Consider the following 17,811-nt stretch of genomic DNA (forward strand, 5'->3'; position numbering starts at 1 on the left):
CTATTTGTTACCAATGGAGAATACAAATAAGTCTACAGATAGGATTAGAGTCTGGACGTAAGTAACGTCCATATTTACCTATTGTTATTTTACTTCAAATACATTTTTAGAATCACCCACACCCTAAAGAGTGTTTGTGGTAGTAATTAGCATAAATCACATTCAATTAAACATCCATCAGCAGAAAAACAAAATGATCTTCTGAGTGTGGAAAAATCTTTTCCAAATTAGCTAAATTGTTTAATAATAAGTTGGTTTGCACAAGTGATGACTTAAAAGTGAACACACACACACACACACACACACACAGACATGGTACACTGCAAACAGTTTCACTGCACATTACATTTCACTTTACATGAACACAAGAAACATATTTTCTGACTATATTTACCACGGCCATGTGGAAAATCATTTTTTTTAATTTTTTTTTAGGCGTAATCTCTGAACGAAAGCAACCAAAAGCAAGACGGCTTACATTCTAAATAAGCTTTGTGTGTGTGTGTGTGTGTGTGTGTGTGTGATGTGTGTGTATGTGTGTGTGTGTGTGTGTTTGTCTGTGTGTCCGTGCATGTGTGTGTGTGTGTGTTTGGATGAGCTTATGCCTGAGCACACACACTTCTTTGGCTGACAATCATTGAGAGTCATTGTGCAAACATAAGCAACACAGTAGACCAATGCAATTTTGTCTCACCCTGGCATGAAAACAAAACAGATTCACAGAGAGAACAAATGCATAAAGCTACAAACACAGAGACACGAAACGGTCCTAAATGCAACACATTGCACTGCAGGATCATGATCTACAAAAAAAAAAAAAAAAACAGCATTTAAAATAGTGACACGCAGACAACAAACCCATCTAAAAACCAGTGTGACTGTGCGACGTCAAAGCTACAGACCATACATCGCTGGACCACCTCCGATGAGAAGATCACGTATGATGCACGGCCTGTGCCCATGCTGGTCTTGAGTTGAGCTCCACTGACAGATACACTGAGCCTTTGTGCTTTTTATGACTTCGCATCTCTTCACTGCTGCTTCCTTAAAAGCTCGCTCTCTCTCTGTCTCTCTCTCTCTCTCTCTGTCTCTCTCTCTCTCCCTCTCTTTCTCTCTCTCTTTCATTTTTCTCCTGCCAGGATGTTTCCAGCACATTTTTTCAGTCAAAATCTCAGACAATTCCCCAAGTGACTGTGAAGGGGAGACTTTAAACCTAGTCTTTGTAGGGATTAGTGGTCCAGTTTTACAACGTGACTCTGCCCTTCTGCTTGCCTATCATTTCCCTCTCTGTCTGTTGAAACTTTTTATATGGTGATCCAAAGACAACGTTCAGAATAGGAAGTAGGTGAACACCACTGCCAATTTAATCTACATCACGGACTCCCCTTTTACACCAACAGGGAATGGTTCCATTCTGGTTCGCGCACCAAAGTTTGGCTTTATTTTGACCAAAACTAAATCAGTTCAGAACTTTGTTCCCAGCTTGAAGCAAAAGATAGCTGTTTTTTTCCAGTGCAAACCATGATGACATTAATGGATGTGTCATTGTACAGTTTGGGGAAGAAGCAGAACGCAACAAAAGCTTTCAGGTAATCAATGCCATTCGCCATCTTGCTAGTACTATTTGATTCCGTTGTCCATTCTGCAACACTCTCTGTTGATGACACATCCTTGATTACAATGGTTCCCTTCAAAACAGGTGGAAACGCAAGCTGGTTCGCTAGATAGCACTAAGGGCCAAATAATCCAGAACGGAACTGGTTCAAGAACTAGTTCCCTGTTGGTCGAAAAGCAATATGTGTGATGACATTTTTCTCTTGTCATATTTCTGTGTTCTAGCAGCCTTTGTTTTTACAATAATCATTATCATTATCATGACAATTATCACACTTAAGGTTTAAATCAGTGACTGTAGAACATCCTGTACTTACAGTCAAATTTACAGTGTAGAGGTTAAGGTTACGGTTGTTCTACATTATCATACATTACTCAGTTCAATTCAATTAATTCGTTTTTTTTACTTTGCTAGATAATGCAGGAGGCAGCATTCACTGTAATGTTGAGCCACTGTCCTGATGTCCTTGTCTGGAAACCTGGCTGGTACTGCAGGTCTGCTCCAGTCACAGAGTGGTGGTGCGTGACGTGCAGGTCCCATTGCGAAACACCATCTCTGAAGCCAGGCACTCTTTGGGGAAGTCCCGGGGCCCCAGTGTGGCCTGGCGCTTGAGGGCCACAGCGCAGTAGTCCACCTGCTCGGCGTCCAGCCCGTTCTCCAGCCAGCGGAAGCAGACGATGCGCTGGAAGGAGCGGCGGAAGTTGTCGGACACCAAGCTGTAGAGGATGGGGTTGGCGCCGCTGTTGGCGTAGCTGAGGATGACGAAGAGCTGCGTGACAATGGGGTCGGGCGGCCGGCTGAAGACGCTGACCAGCTGCACGATGTAGAAGGGCAGCCAGCAGATGACGAACACGGCCACCACTAGCAGCACCATGCACGTGATCTTCTTCTCCGAGCGGCGGCGCTGCAGCCAGCCTGCCTTCAGGCCGACGGCGCGCATCCGCACCACGATCAGGCAGTAGCACATGCAGATGGCGGCCACGGGCAGCAGGAAGCCCAGCAGGAAGGTGTAGACGACAAACACCTCCGACCATGACGCTTCGGGCCACAGGAAGTTGCAGTCCACGCCGCCGTCCTCCGCCGGCACGGTGTCGGCGAAGACTATGATGGGCATGATGACGAGCAGCGACAGCCCCCACACGCACACGTTCACCACTTTGGCCACGGTGGGCCGGCGGTAGCGCGCCGCCTTGATGGGGTGCACTACGGCGATGTAGCGGTCCACGCTCAGCACCGTCAGGCAGAAGACGCTGGTGAACATGTTGATGCCGTCCACGCTGAGCACCAGGCGGCACATGAGTGAGCCGAACGGCCAGTGGTGCACGGCGGCCGACGTGGCCAGGAAGGGCACACTGAGCATGAAGAGCTCGTCGGCGATGGCCAGGTTCAGGATGTAGATGTTGGTCGCCGTCTTCATCTTGGCGTACTTGAGGATCACGTAGATCACCATGCCGTTGCCCGTCACGCCCACGCAGCACACCAGCGCATAGATGGACGGGATGATGATCTTGCTGGCGTCGGGCTCCGGCTCGTAGTCCTCGTAGTCGCCAGTGGCGTTGAACGGGAGGCCCGTTGGATAGGCGTCGTACCTGCTGTTGTTAAACCCCAGAACGTCCATCGCTTCTGTGGGTTGGTCTTTAACGGGATAAATGCAAACAAAAATATGTATTCACTTGACCCGAACCATAAATGGAGTAATCAATCTCATAGGCGTCTTTATTTACTGCGGGGAAATTGAGAGCTGTATGGCTCAGAGGGTCCATGTCAGCCCTTTTGCTTTCAAAACAGAGACTCCTAGGAAGGGTTGAAATTCACTGAAAGAGTTTATTTTCTCCCTCCTCTACGAGCCCCAGATGGGTCACAGAGAGGGCTATGCAACTGTATTAACAGGAGTCCTTGGGATTCTTCGTTTCTCAGATCAGTGCAGAGTCTCATTGACTCCTCAGCGGGTAATCAACGACAGACGGCCGGCTCTAAACCAGGATCATCTGTTGAATAGTCCTTGCGGTACTCCATTTCCATGCAATAATAACCTTGAGATTTTTTCGAACTGCAGGTGTGTCTCCAAAGTCTTTGTGTTTTGAAAAAAGGGCTTGGCTTTCAAAAGGGGTCAGGAGAATACACGTTCTTGGCGGCTAAAAAGGATTCCTTTCACCCTCCAACAAAGGGATTTGTTCTATGTCTGCAGGAATTAAGGCTTTATGTTAGCCTCGTCTGCGCTCTAACCTCGTAATTTCCCCCCCGTAATGGCTCCGCAGTGGAAAAAGATGATGGACGCAGTACTCGCTGTTTGGATGCGGTGGTAAAATGTGCTCCGTGAGAGACTTCACGTTGGTTCAGGTTGTGGGTTTTCAGTGCTGCGCCCCAGTTTTCACATGTGCGAGACCTGTGGAGATGAGAAAAAAAGAAGAGAAAAGCCATGCACAGGAATTAGAAATGAGAGATGTGCATCTGCATGACTCAGATAATTAGCACAGAGCTCTGGACTGTGTTTAACAAAAGCATTGGTGAGCAGCGACCATGGTAACCGTGAAGAGAGAGTGTACGGAATGATTTAAGTATGGTAGTTGTTCAACAACGCTTTCGGGAAAACATACCCCAGATTGAGTTTTTCTGTGAAAAGGTGTCATTTACATAATAATTTGCATGATTAAATGCCCATTCCCTCCTGTCATGTGGCAAAGATGGGATGAATTGGAAATAAAATAATGAAATGAAACCCTGTGATAGATTTAAGATTTAAATTAAGATATGGAGTTCAGAGTCATGAGCTCTGAAACCAGTTGTAAATGGAAGAGATGACGTATTGTGATGCCCTGAGTTAAATCCGCAGAACTAAGGCAGTCATTTCTTCTGAAGCGTTGGTCTCGTTCCTCTTATGACTCAGAGAGCACAGGGTCAAGAGGTCAGACAGCCACGTCTTCGATGACGTGTCTAAATGACGAATAGCGCAAGGGCCTTCTCACAACCACACACACACACACACACACACACACACACACACACACACACACACACACACACCACACACACACACACACACACGCACACACACACACAAACATACTGAAGCAATTAGGGGCATGCCAGTCTGTCACACAGACATCATTTCCAGCCATGATTTCCGTGCCCTCCCCACTCATTCCCCACCCCATCTCCCCTCTCCATCTCCATCTCCATCTCGTCTTGTTTCTCACCATCCAATTAGTCAAGGTTTGGAATGCAGAGTGGCACCTTTTAAACCACCGCAAAGGAAAGGAAAAGGGAAAAAAAACAACCCCCCAAAAAAAAAAAAATTCACAGAGCCAGACCCGTGATGAAAAAAAGGGTGAAAATGAGCGCTTACCCCTCTTGCATGCTGCCCTGCAACACTCTGTTTCCCTCCCGCCCCCCGCTAATGTCGGTATCATTAAATTTGTGCTCCCACCAAACCTGCCCCCCCCCCCCCCCAAAAAAAACCCAGGGTGCCAGTCAGCTCATACAGGGGCTCACTGCGTCCATGGCTAGCATGCGAAACACGCCATTAGCAATGACAAGGATTCGCCTCCGAAAGGATGGAAGGGTAATCATGTCTGATTTCTGTGCTGGCACACACTGCTGGCATACTGCATATGGCTATTCCGCCAATAAGCATAAACGATTATTTTGACAGTGAGACAGAGAGAGAGAAAGAAAGACAGAGTGAGTGTTCAAACTGATACCTCAGAGAGAAAACAAGGCCCAAGGATGTTGGACAGACATCTTGACCTGTGGAATGAGCAACAACAAAGAATCGCGGAGCCAATGGAGCCAATGGAGCCAATCGATTTTTTATCTCTTTTTGAGGTTCGTGTCCGAGAGGAGCATAAATAGACAAACTTGCGAGAGACAGAAATACAAACATGCCGATGACAGCTGTGGCAGGACCTCATCTACGGATCCCCCTTGTGGTCAAAGACGAGTGGAGAAAATAAAAGGGCAAAAGGGGGGTGAATCTGATGGTGGAGACGCCGCTTTCCGCCGATAAGACGGACTGTGAGCGCTGTGTGCTTTTCATATTGCTGATTATTATCGTCGCTGCTGTGCACAGGTTATTGGTTCTGTTTTGAGGAGAGGACATGTGTCCATATCAGATTGTTTCTTAACTGCGAAGCTAACCCGAGAGAGGGCATAACCCACGCATGAAGTTTCATATCCAAACTTCCGCCGCTTTTTGTCAAGCTCGCCCATGTATCTCGTCTAGTCATCAGTGGCCATTTACAAACCCTCGCCAGCCAGTCTGTGCAGAGATGAACCCATTAGACTCTAACTGATGTATCCATCATGAAGGGATACTTAGAGGGAAAAAAGAAGCACGAAACCCCAGATTGATCTCAGCCACGCAAAGCTTCTTCTCAAAGAAACTGAAAAACGATTCCCCCCTCTATCGCAGGTTCATATATATATGTGACACTCAAGTCTTTTAGTCTTTTAGGTCTCTTTATGCTTGTCAATCTACAAGTGCAGTCAGGCTCCAGGATCTCTTACCTGCATCACACACACACACACACACACACACACACACATACACACACACACACACACACACACACACACACAGGCTTTATACTGCTGTGAGATGTTCAGATAAGGATGTGAATATTGAAAGATTTTACTCAAGTCAGCCATTTCAATAGATCTCAGTACATGTTTAGATTGACTTATAGCTGCACTTTAAAAGAGTGACAGAGTGATGTAAATGGATGAATGTATATATTTTGAATACATTAAACTGTGACATACTTTACAATGTAGCCTGTATAGGTTTGCATGTGCTAAAAAGTACGGATTCAGGTACAGTGAATTGGAAACTTTGTTCAACATACTTGCTTGCAACTGAGAGCTAGATGGCACCTTGTGATGTATAGATAAAGATGTGAAGAGAAAGCTTCAGTCAAGAAGGAGAAGCGAGGAGGGGAATATGATGTGCAAAGGTATACATACCTTGAGGAAAAGTGAAAGATTCAAAATCAAACAAGAGCATATCCCTGGAGAGGGCCCATAATGTGAGTGATATAGTGTATGTGAGAGAAAAATATAAGACGAATAAAAACTCTCGGGAGATGAATCGACTACATGCTTGAGATTTTTCAGGAGAGAGAGAGAGAGATAGAGTTGCCAGAGAGACAGGGAATGGAAAATGGAGAGACAGACAGATGGAAACAAAGTGGTTGACTAAGTTGGAGGGAGAGAGAGATGGAGAGAAAGGGAGGAGAGAGAGAGAGAGGAGGAACGGAGACGGGCAAGGGTAGAAGCGAGTCTCAGCTGCACAATCTCGCACATAAAAGCTAAAGTGAATTACGGTGGTGGGTGATGCCAGGGCCCGTCTGAGCAGCCCGTCAGACTAGGGAACAGAGAGAGAAAAAGAGAGAGAGAGGGAGAGAGAGAGAGGGAGAGAGGAAGGGAGAGAGGGAGAGATCCAGTGCAAAGTGCTGGCCTCCATTCTCCCAGCTGGTGTATGGATGCTAATAGCATTCTGACCCCCAACAATCAGATTGTCTAACCAAAATGGAAAACACAGTCGAGCTCATACATTGAGATTCTGTGACTGCCATTTTATTCACTGGGTAGCTGTCTCGTATTCATTTTGTGGAAATGATATTCTGAGGACCAGAAGAGAGAATATCTATAGGACTACATTGTACTATATCTGTGTATATATATATATATAAGAATAGATTGTGAATAAACATATTTTCTTTATTTTGTGTTTTTATTTGTGAAATCCATTCACAGTTCAGTGAAATTGAGAGAGAGCGATGGCTTGAAAGCCAGTCTTTACAACACTGGGATATGATACTGGGAAAACAGCAAACTTGTTGACTCAACTTGTTACGAAATGACAAAGAATGTATTAAATGAATAACAGTGAGCCAGACTAACTCCCGTGGTTTTGTGAGTTGGGGGGGGGTGTTAGCGCAGGGAGCCTCCTGGTGGTCTGTTATGGAAACTCAGCAGCCACCCCCCCTCCCCCCCGATTTGTCTCAGGAGCTTGTGTTGTTCAGCAAAGGTGACCAGTATAATGCCTGTTTAATAGCCTGATTAAATGTCACAGTCAGTGGTTGATATATTTCTGTTGTGGTCATGTGCTTCTGAAGTCATTTAAATTAAATACCAAACCTGAGTTCAAACATTTGGAAATTTTAATGGCATGGTGCCATTGTATGCAAATCTTTACAAATTGTGCATTTGGGTTAAGAAGAGAGGGATGAGAAAGTAATAGGTAGAGAAACAGAGGGAGAGAGAAAAGGGGAGAGCAAGAGAGACTGAGAGAGAGAGGGACAGTCAGAGAGAGAGAGAGAGAGAGAGACAGAGAGAGAGAGAGAGAGAGAGAGAGAGAGAGAAATGGAGTGTAATCGACCAGGACAGACTTTCAATGAGGCTGAAGGTTTGTGTAATGAGCATCCTAAAGCTGTTCAATCAGTGATTTTTCTTTTGGGGTGGGGGATGGGGTGGGATAAATGCGCAATGCATTTTCCATTGCACTCCTTAATGGTTGGAGCTTCTTATCAGGATGACGGTTGCCTGCAGTTGCCTCTCAGACAGTTGCCACGGACACTCAAGAGTTGTGAGTGTTTGTTTGTGTGTGTGTGTAAGAGAGCGTAGGTTTTCAATTAGAGGACTGTGTGTATGCATGTGTGTGTAGGTTTCTGACCTGGAGAAGGAGGTGCATTATGTGTTGGAGGTTAGCCATTTGTATGTGTGTGTGTGTGTGTCTTTGTGTCTCTGTGTGTGTGTGTGTGGGGGGGGGGGGGGAGAGACAGAGAGAGAACATGTGTGATATTCGGACCCATTACGCTCTTAGCACCCCATCATTCTCCTCATCACTGTCAGAGATTAGCCCACATTTTCTTTCTGCCTCTCCCTCTCTCTCTACCACTCCGTCTCTCTTTCCATAACTAGCCCTTCTCTCTATCTCTCTGTAAAACTCTCTTTCTTACTCTTTCCCCATCTCCCTCTCTCTCTCTCTCTCTCTCTCTCTCTCTCCATGTCCCCCTCTCTTACTATTTCTTCCTTCTCCTCTCTTTTCTCTCTGCTACAGTAATTTGGTACTAAAATCACTGCGGCGTCTTTATAGGGGGATGAAAATCACTCAGGCTTCACAGCACACTAAGGCGAGCAGCAGCAGCAGCAGCAGTGGTGGCCCCGTAAAAAAAACTCTGCAGACTGATGCGCCACGGGGCCCCGAGACATGCACCGCATCAGGCATGTAAACCTGCAGGACACGAGAGACCACATCCCTGCATGCCAGCCACACACATCACGGTGAGGCCATTCACCCCACCTTCTCCCGCAACTGCCTGTCTCTCGAATCAATGTGCCTTCATAAACAACAGACAGAGTGGCAATGACAGCCTCCTGAACAAAGAAAATAATAGTCAAAAATGAGCCGCGTAAACGTTTGCCAGGCTGTGTCATACCGACGTGATTCAGGTTCCATGTTTGAAAATAACGGGATATATTACTTCGGAACCATTCTGGTTTCAGCTCTCGATAAATTATTAAAGCAGTGTGTGCACGTACAAGAGAGGGGATCACACTGTAATAATACTATTCACCGCACACAGAGGGTCAATTGCAATTTTCATATAGAATGTATAGCAGGTGAGGGGGGTTTGGGGTGGGGGTGGGGGCGTCGAAGGGAAGGCTTTATGAAATCCTAGCACATGAGAAGGTGACTTGAACCTTTTCATGTTTTCTGAGTGGAAAAAGAAACCTTGAAGAGCGCAACTCTGAGTGTCCTTCTGTTTGATCAAAGGCTAGGCAGTGGTACAAATGTCTCATTCTTTACGTTCAAGATTTGCGCTGTGTGAGTAGACATGTTGTGGCAGAGCAAAAGGACACCGGTATTTTTTTTTGTCTGTCATGCTGTGTCTAACTTGATGTCATTCTCTAGTATTGTCTCTCTCATTCTCTTGATGTCTCTTGGTCTCTCTCATTCTCTTGTTGTACTGTCTCTTGGTCTCGCTCATTGTCTTGATGTCTCTTGTCAGTCTCCGCACCTGCTCTCCTTCTGTTGTTGTCTGCTAAGCCCTCTTTAATTTACACCTGATATCAACATGCTCTTTCTGTGGTTGTATCTCAATCAGATAGAAGATGTAAATGCACATGGAAAACATGCTAATCATATCGGGATTGGACTCTGGTTAGATCACCCAATCCATATCTTGTTATGGTCTAGAGCCCATTCAAGCACATCCAACAAAGGTGTGAATGCAAGTGTGTTTCTTTATCCACACCTATTGCTATTCAGCTCTCTGCCAACCTTTGTACTGAAGTTATTTCTGCGGCTGCATTATACGGCCTTCTCATCTATGGGTATCAGAAATACCATGACTACTGTATCTAAGGTGATATCTTCATCTTCAGTATTTAATTTAAGGACAGAGGAAACGGAAGCCATGATCAAACTTCCTGGAATAAAGGCAAGAAAGTTGTAGATGGCATGTATCATTCTTTAAAGGAAAGCAATATCAAAGGGTTATCTGGTCACACTGGAGATATATCTTTTCATGTATGTTATGATATACTGTATATGTTTTTTTATATTTTGATAACAAGTGCAGAGAAGGCCATCATTTCCTCTTTATCTTCTTGCCATCTTCTCTATCCTTTCCCATCCCATCCCTTTTCTGTTCTTCCTCTTCCTCTTTTCTCCCTTTCTCTCACCATCACTTTCCTCTCTCCACTCCACTCTCTTTTTTTTTCTCCTCTCTCATTGACATGCTCCTCCCGTGGTCTTCTGTCTCCAGTCGTCCTTGTCCACAACCATCCAGGTGAACCAACTCGTCCTGAAGTGTGGGCGCCCTCGGGCTCCTTCTCCCTGCCGACCCATCCTCCGGGGGTGGGGGGAATGACCTGTACCAACCCCGGCACAACGTTTCCATGCCGATGATGGTACCTGTGATTTAACAGCCGCCAACCAATGTGATTGCTCCTGGTGGACGGTGTGAGAGAGGGGGGGTGCGTGTGCAGGAATTTAGTAGTGGATTCATTAACATTCCCCATTCATTCCATAGGCAAGACACTTATGTTTAAAGCTTAAAGACATTTAATAAATAATTCATCAAGACAAAAAGGCTTCCCTCCTAATCCTGTCAGTGCGGAGGAGTTGAGGAGGCTAAGACACTCACTCACTCACTCACTCACTCACTCACTCACTCACACACACTCACTCTCATAGACACAGATGTATATTTTTCCGTTTTGTGGAGAGTCAGAAATTACTTAAGGTCTTGTGACATTTAAAAAGAGCCAAAGAAACCGCCATGTTTTTATCAGTCTTAATAGTTCTGTCTGTCTGTCTGTCATTTCTGACTGGTTCGAGGGGATAAGCTGAAGTGAATTTGCTGCTCTGGTGCTTTCTCCTTGGTACTTTCTCTCCATCAGCCCACGAATGACGAGCCATATCTCATTTGGGAAAAGGTCAATTGATTGTTTTTTATTGAGCCGACCATGAGCTGATGTTGTAATATGAGTCATTGACCTGTCTGGACATGCTTGGTATGGACACGGTTGGAATATGTTTTTTGCCGATAATTGTCAACATTTAGGGCAGGTTCTCTTCAGAATCTCTAAGAGGGAATACCAGGAAAAAACCTGAAAGCTTCTGTAATGCTTCTTTCTCATGTATTTTTTAGTTTTTGTGTGTGTCTTCACTCAATCTCATGCCAGCACGCTCTCTGTCCTTGTTCTCTCCTCACAGATATGGCAGGAAGTCAGCACCAATTCTTTCATGCGGTGCTGTGTACTTGAAAAAGCTCTGTTGCCCTTTGATTGCCTGAACACGTCACATGGGAATCCACCACAACAAAAGAAGGAAAAAAACCACAAAAAACACAAAACCATGTGGTGAAATTCCATTTCAGATGTTGTCGCTCTCTCTTGGAGAGATAAACAGCCGAAATCTCTCACAGATTACCCCCTTACCCATCATGTCATGAGAGAGTGATGGCAACAAGACATTCAGCAACCCTTGCGTCTGCCCTCTGCAGAAGATCATTACACACTGCTTAATCTGCCCACTCTGTGAGAGGCATTTCAATTCAATCTGGAGGAGCTCACGGGTGACATCTCACACGTACTGGGAGAGAGGCAGGATACGGTCAATCAAATGCAAACATCGACCATTCCTTTGGTATGTAATTAATTAGTGAGGTATTTGGATTGGTACATATGTAACTGTAACCCTTATAATTGGGTATGATTAACATGAATTGACATGAACTTTTATGAGGAGTGTGAGGTATTAATTAACGAGCTACATTGTAATAATGTGTTACTTGTAATAATGTTGCGGTAAAATGAGATGAGGAATGTTTGCATAGATGAGTTGTAAGGCCACTCCTGCCTCATGTTGGTTGAAACTGCAGGGCAGAGGAGTTTAGGCCATATTATCATTAGCATTATTTCAATTATATCATTTTTCACAAACTGACAAACGAACACAACAAAATGTCATTGTAAACAAAGACATACCAAAATTAAAATATATAAATGATTTAAAAACATTTTAAAAGGGTTCAAATGATGCAAAGGGCCAGAGCACACAGACAACAGAACATAAATAAACCAGTGAGGAGAAAATAAGTAAGAACGGCAAAGACCTCGAACCCATACAAATGAGAACCAACAAACAAACACACACACGCACACGCACACGCACACGCGCACGCGCACGCACACGCACACACACACACACACACACGCACACGCAGACACGCACACAGACACGCACAGACACGCACAGACACACACACACACACACACACACACACAAACAGACACACACCCACACACTCTCCCCCTCTACTGCATCCTTGAAAGAATGTTAGGCATTCCACGGTGGCCATTGAGAAGAATAGAGGCTGAGGCTGATGAGGTCATACCTCCATCTTCTGGTGTCTGTCACATACCGTGGGCCAGCGAGGGCTGTGCGAGGGTTGGGCCAAGAGGCGGTTGCCAAGAGCTTGGCAGCACTGCCTACTGTTGGCACAGTGGGTTTATGGAGGGAGACCGCATGGTGGTTGAAATACCTCAAGGTGTTTGTTTGTGTGGGTTTGCTTGCAGGACTTTGCTTATTTGTGTCTGCGTGTGTCTTTGTGTGTGTGTGTGTGTGTGTGTGTGTGTTTGTGAGAGAGTGTGTGTGAGAGAGAGAAAGACAGAGAAGTAGACCCAGAAAATTGCACATTTGGGACTACGTGTGTGAGCAGACATTTACTACATTAGTGTGTGAGAGAGATGTGTTTGTGCACGGCAGATTCATTTATGCATATTTAAGCATAGATTTGTGTTGACATCAGCATACAAGTCCTTGGGCTACGGTATGAACAGACATCACAAATGAAGTCACGTCTTGATATGAATCACGACCATGTTTGCTTGCACATATTCCATTACAAAGAACTGAAGCATTGCATAAGTATCATCTGTGAAATGAGTCATAAGAAACGTGTTTAAAAGAACACGTGTATCAAAAAGCTATGAGGATGTACACATTATATGAGCAAGTCTTATAATCATGAAACAACTGATGAATTGAAAAAAAAAAAACACGTCTTCCTCTGTGTTGTTGTCTAACCCTTGTTAACTTTATCTGGCCTAAAATGATATTGCAGTGCCTTTCTCTGCAGGAAAATAAACTCTTAGCAGAAGAAGATGGGAACCAACAGAAGCATGAGCTCCAACAAGCCAGCCGGTCCACCTGCTGATTAAAATACAATTAAAGCACCAGCCCATCTGTGAAACTGCTGCAGGCATCAATCCTCCGCAATAGACGAGGTTGCCTGAGTGTCTCTCTGAGACACTCTTCACCACAAATTGAACTGATCAATTCAATCCAATTCAATTCCTTTCAATTCAATTCAATGTGATTCAGTTCCAGCAACAATTCACTGGCTCTCACTGGGCTCCTAACATGTCAGTGCATGTCAGTGTGCGTCATGTCAGAAATCTCTGCTTCTCATCTCATCGTAGCCTCAACTGGTGGTCACCCTCTCTCTCTCTCTCTCTCTCTCTCTCTCTCTCTCTCTCTCTCTCTCTCTCTGCTTACAGTGCTGTCATCAAGACCTTAATTAGTTCATTAATTCTGAATTAGTAGTTAATTAACTGGCTCCTAACTGCGGACTTCTTAATCTCTCTGAGTAAAGAAGTTACAGTCTGCATGTCAAATGAGCATCGCGACGCCTGCAAGTTAGACTTTCCTGCAGTAGCACACGGCGACACTCTATCGTTCATCATTCACACAGAGCTGACACCTCACCATGAGTGTTTGTTTATAATTCCCACCTTGTCACGCAAGTTTTGCTCTCAAGACCGATTGAGTTCACGAATCACAAATTGTGAAGTGCAGCTTATGGCTACGATACACTGACCATCAACACTTGACACCTCACCACGCTCAGGGTGTTTGCTGATAGCGTAACACTGTCCAGGGACTGACTTTTGTTTAGCTGATGTGGCACTGTGACACAGAGGAGAATACAGTGAAAAGACGGTGGAGGAGTAGAAGGATGCAAAACCACAGATGCAAGTGATGGCACAGGTGCTTGCCTTCTGGTCCTACACCACAAATCCACACCAATGGCGAGTGTTTTTTTTTTTTGTTAACACTCCGATGACTGTAGGTGTTTTGTTTTTGACAGGTTGTTTGTTTTCATATGTTTTACATGGCCGAGGCGTACTGTGGAATCGGAGTTTTGTCAGTAATGAACAGAAGGGATAAATCACACAGAATTCCCTGGACTGGGAAAACACAACGTACAAAGCCCTTGACATCCTCGGGGTACATAAATATAATGCAAATGTTATGCACTGGTAGTGTGGTGTTGATCCTGTGTTTGTGGTGCATGTGTGTGTGTGTGTGTGTGTGTGTGTGTGTGTGTTTGCATGTGTGTGATGCTAACTGTCACAACAGCATATGTTCATGCTGGTATGGAATAACATTGCGGTTATTGGTTAGAGAGTCTCCTGCCTGACATTCAACCGGGGACAACATGAATGGCAGCCACCAATGCAGTTGCACGAGCGACGGAAAAAGTAAAAAGAACCATTCTTTTCTGTTATCATTTGACATTAAAAAAACGATTTAATATGTATAACTTCACATAGCCATGTTTTCAACACACTGAATACACCATTGACTGAATGAAAATTGAATTTTAATGATTTCATCAGTCATGCTACTGTACAGTGAAATTCAGTCATTAGAACATGATTTGGAACGGGTCATTTTTAACGGACTGAAAATATGACAAGATGACAAACATGACTGAGATAGGAGCAAAAAAAACTACAGCCACGCTGGCAAAAATGGAAAAAAGAATTTAAAAGACCCTTACCGTATGTAATGTCAGTAGTTCATGCCATGGACATCTGAAGGACAGGTCCAGCCATATTAAAGAAGTGATGAGAAGGAAAAGGTTTGAGGAGGAGGAGTGGAGCGATAGCATCCCTCTATGTTTTCTCTCTCTCTTTTCTCTCCTTGCGATCCTCCCATCCTCACTGTACGCGGACTCCTCTGCTGTGTTGCGCGCACTCTCCCTCTGTTTCCCTCTCCCTCCTTTACCCTCTCTCACTCTCTCTCTCTGTATTTGTGTGACTTACTGCTCTCTCTCTCTCTCTCTCTCTTTCTCTCTCAGAAGCACTGCTGGTGTGCACTGCGTCTCTCTCACTTTTGCTCAACCACCCATGGATACAGCTCTCCTACTTTATCTCTCTCACTCAAAGACCCTCTCCTCCCTCTTTCTTTCTCTCTCTTCCTCTCTGTCTCCTTCTCTCTCTCCCTTCATTCCTCTCTGTCTTGTTCTCTAGATCTCTATCTTCCTCTCTGTTACCTTCGATCTCTCTCTCTTTATCTATCTCTTCCTCTCTCTCTCTCTCTCTCTCTCTCTTCCTCTCTGTCTCCCTCTCACACATTCAAGTTCAAATGGATTTATTGGCATGACTGCATACAATACAACATTGCCATATTGGCACACAAACTATACATTGAACATTGTGGTTTATCTCTCTCTTTCTCTCTCCTTTTCTTTCCCTGTCTCCTTCTCTTTCTCTCTCTCTCCCTCCTTCTGTGCCTTAGCCAGTATTTTCTCTTCTTAATTAATTGTGATCTTTGATGACTCTGCATCTGAGCATTGCCCCCCTCCGAGGAATGATAGATTACTCCCCACTCTGTGGGATGCAGTGCATCACCAATGCTCTCCCTCTCTCTTTCCTCCCATTCTCTCTCTCTCTCTTTCTCTCTCCCTTACTCTCTTTGTCTGTATTTCCCTCCCTCTCTCTCTATCTCCCTCTGAGAGCACCTCACCCAGAAGGTTTGATCTTTCCCCTCTTCTTCTCTGTCTCCCTCTCCTTTTCCTCTGGATGCGGAATACACTGCCTCTCCCCATCACTCTTTTGCTTTGTCTTTAACCCTCTGTCTGTCTCTCTCTCTCTTTTGATTTGTTTTTACCCCTCTGTCTGTCTCTCTCTCTCTCTCTCTCTCTCTTTTGCTTTGTCTTTAACCCTCTGTCTGTCTCTCTCTCTCTCTCTCTCTCTCTCTCTCTCTCTCTCTCTTTTGCTTTGTCTTTAACCCTCTGTCTGTCTCTCTCTCTCTTTTGATTTGTTTTTACCCCTCTGTCTGTCTCTCTCTCTCTCTTTTGATTTGTTTTTAACCCTCTGTCTGTCTCTCTCTCTCTCTTTTGCTTTGTCTTTAACCCTCTGTCTGTCTCTCTCTCTCTCTTCTCTCTTGCTTTGTCTTTAACCCCTCTGTCTGTCTCTCTCTCTCTCTTTTGCTTTGTCTTTAACCCTCTGTCTGTCTCTCTCTCTCTTTTGATTTGTTTTTAACCCCTCTGTCTGTCTCTCTCTCTCTCTTTGCTTTGTCTTTAACCCCTCTGTCTGTCTCTCTCTCTCTCTCTTTTGCTTTGTCTTTAACCCCTCTGTCTGTCTCTCTCTTTTGCTTTGTTTTTAACCCCTCTGTCTGTCTCTCTCTTTTGCTTTGTTTTTAACCCTCTGTCTGTCTCTCTCTTTTGCTTTGTTTTTAACCCTCTGTCTGTCTCTCTCTTTTGCTTTGTTTTTAACCCTCTGTCTGTCTCTCTCTCTCTTTTGCTTTGTTTTTAACCCCTCTGTCTCTCTCTCTCTCTTTTGCTTTGTCTTTAACCCCTCTGTCTCCTCACCCAGACAGTACCTGAAGTCTGCTGGACTGGGTTTAGCATGTGGTGCCTACCCTTCCGTCCTATAGCTTGCTTCCCAGGCCACCAAAGAAATGTACTCAGTGAATAAATTGTAGCTCATTACAGGGTGAAGCTCCGTGGTGACAGAATATTTATGATGCACAATGAAAATGAAATGAAAATGAAATGAAAAAAAACCTCCTTCTGTTCAGCTCCTTTCATATATGCTGTGAGTGATTAATTTCACATGCAAGCCATGCATCATTCATTCACAATTTGATTGCATCAGAGAAAAAGTCTCTGTTTACTCCGCCAATATTTGCTGCTTTTGCATTTAATCTATTTTAAGAAGTCTCTAAAAAGTCTTCAAAAAGTGTGATGTGGAAGGCTATATAGTTTATTATTTACATCAGGTTATAAATCCCTGTGCGCCCTGTCAATATTGGCTGCTGTTGCATTTAATGTCTTCAGTGTGTCTTCAAAAAGTGATATGTGCTGGTTGAAGTAGTAGAAGTTGGTATGTAGTGTGTGTATCTCAAACCGCATACTAAGGAGCTCAAGGGGACTTTGAAATCAGTGGGAATCATCTACGCCATGTGAACTTTGAACACCTCGCTCTGACGACTCATGTCTATGTTCCCTCCAAGTACTACCGGATGAGCAGGAAGCTAAAATCCCCGCTGATCTCATTTATTTTTCATGACCGTGTCTTTTTGATGCGGGACACAGTGGGCAAAACCCCTAGACCCTGCACATTGATTCTGAGCCACACTGTGTGTGTATGTTCGTGTGTGTGTGTGTGTGTGTGTGTGTGTGTGTGTGTGTGTGTGTGTGTGTGTGTTGTGTGTGTGTGTGTGTGTATGTGTGCATTTCTACATCGGGGAGGTGTGTGTGTTTGTGTGTATATGTGTGTGTGTGTGTGTGTGTGTGTGTACAGGTAGGTGTGTGTGTATAGGTGTGTGAGAGTGGCGGTGTCTTTACACTCTATGTGTCCAACTTTGAAGTGCTGTGATATCCTCCTCACAG

General features: G+C 44.7%; 1 protein-coding gene across 1 annotated transcript; it reads right to left on the bottom strand.

Moving 5' to 3' along the window:
- Positions 1-578: 578 nt before the first annotated feature.
- LOC116224701 (somatostatin receptor type 1-like) lies at positions 579-15,397 on the bottom strand. The gene is made up of 2 exons (XM_031585305.2): positions 14,974-15,397; positions 579-4,001 (listed from the first exon to the last, which is right to left on the bottom strand). The coding sequence occupies exon 2, from the start codon at positions 3,231-3,233 to the stop codon at positions 2,121-2,123; it is 1,113 nt and encodes a 370-aa protein (XP_031441165.1). The 5' UTR covers positions 3,234-4,001; positions 14,974-15,397; the 3' UTR covers positions 579-2,120.
- Between the last annotated feature and the right edge of the window lie 2,414 nt (positions 15,398-17,811).

The sequence above is a fragment of the Clupea harengus genome, chromosome 18, assembly GCF_900700415.2.
Source record: "Clupea harengus chromosome 18, Ch_v2.0.2, whole genome shotgun sequence".
NCBI lineage: Eukaryota > Metazoa > Chordata > Actinopteri > Clupeiformes > Clupeidae > Clupea > Clupea harengus.

Bases quoted from the DNA above. Each gene is read 5' to 3' on its own strand.
- LOC116224701 (XM_031585305.2), bottom strand. From the start codon at position 3,233: ATGGACGTTCTGGGGTTTAACAACAGCAGGTACGACGCCTATCCAACG.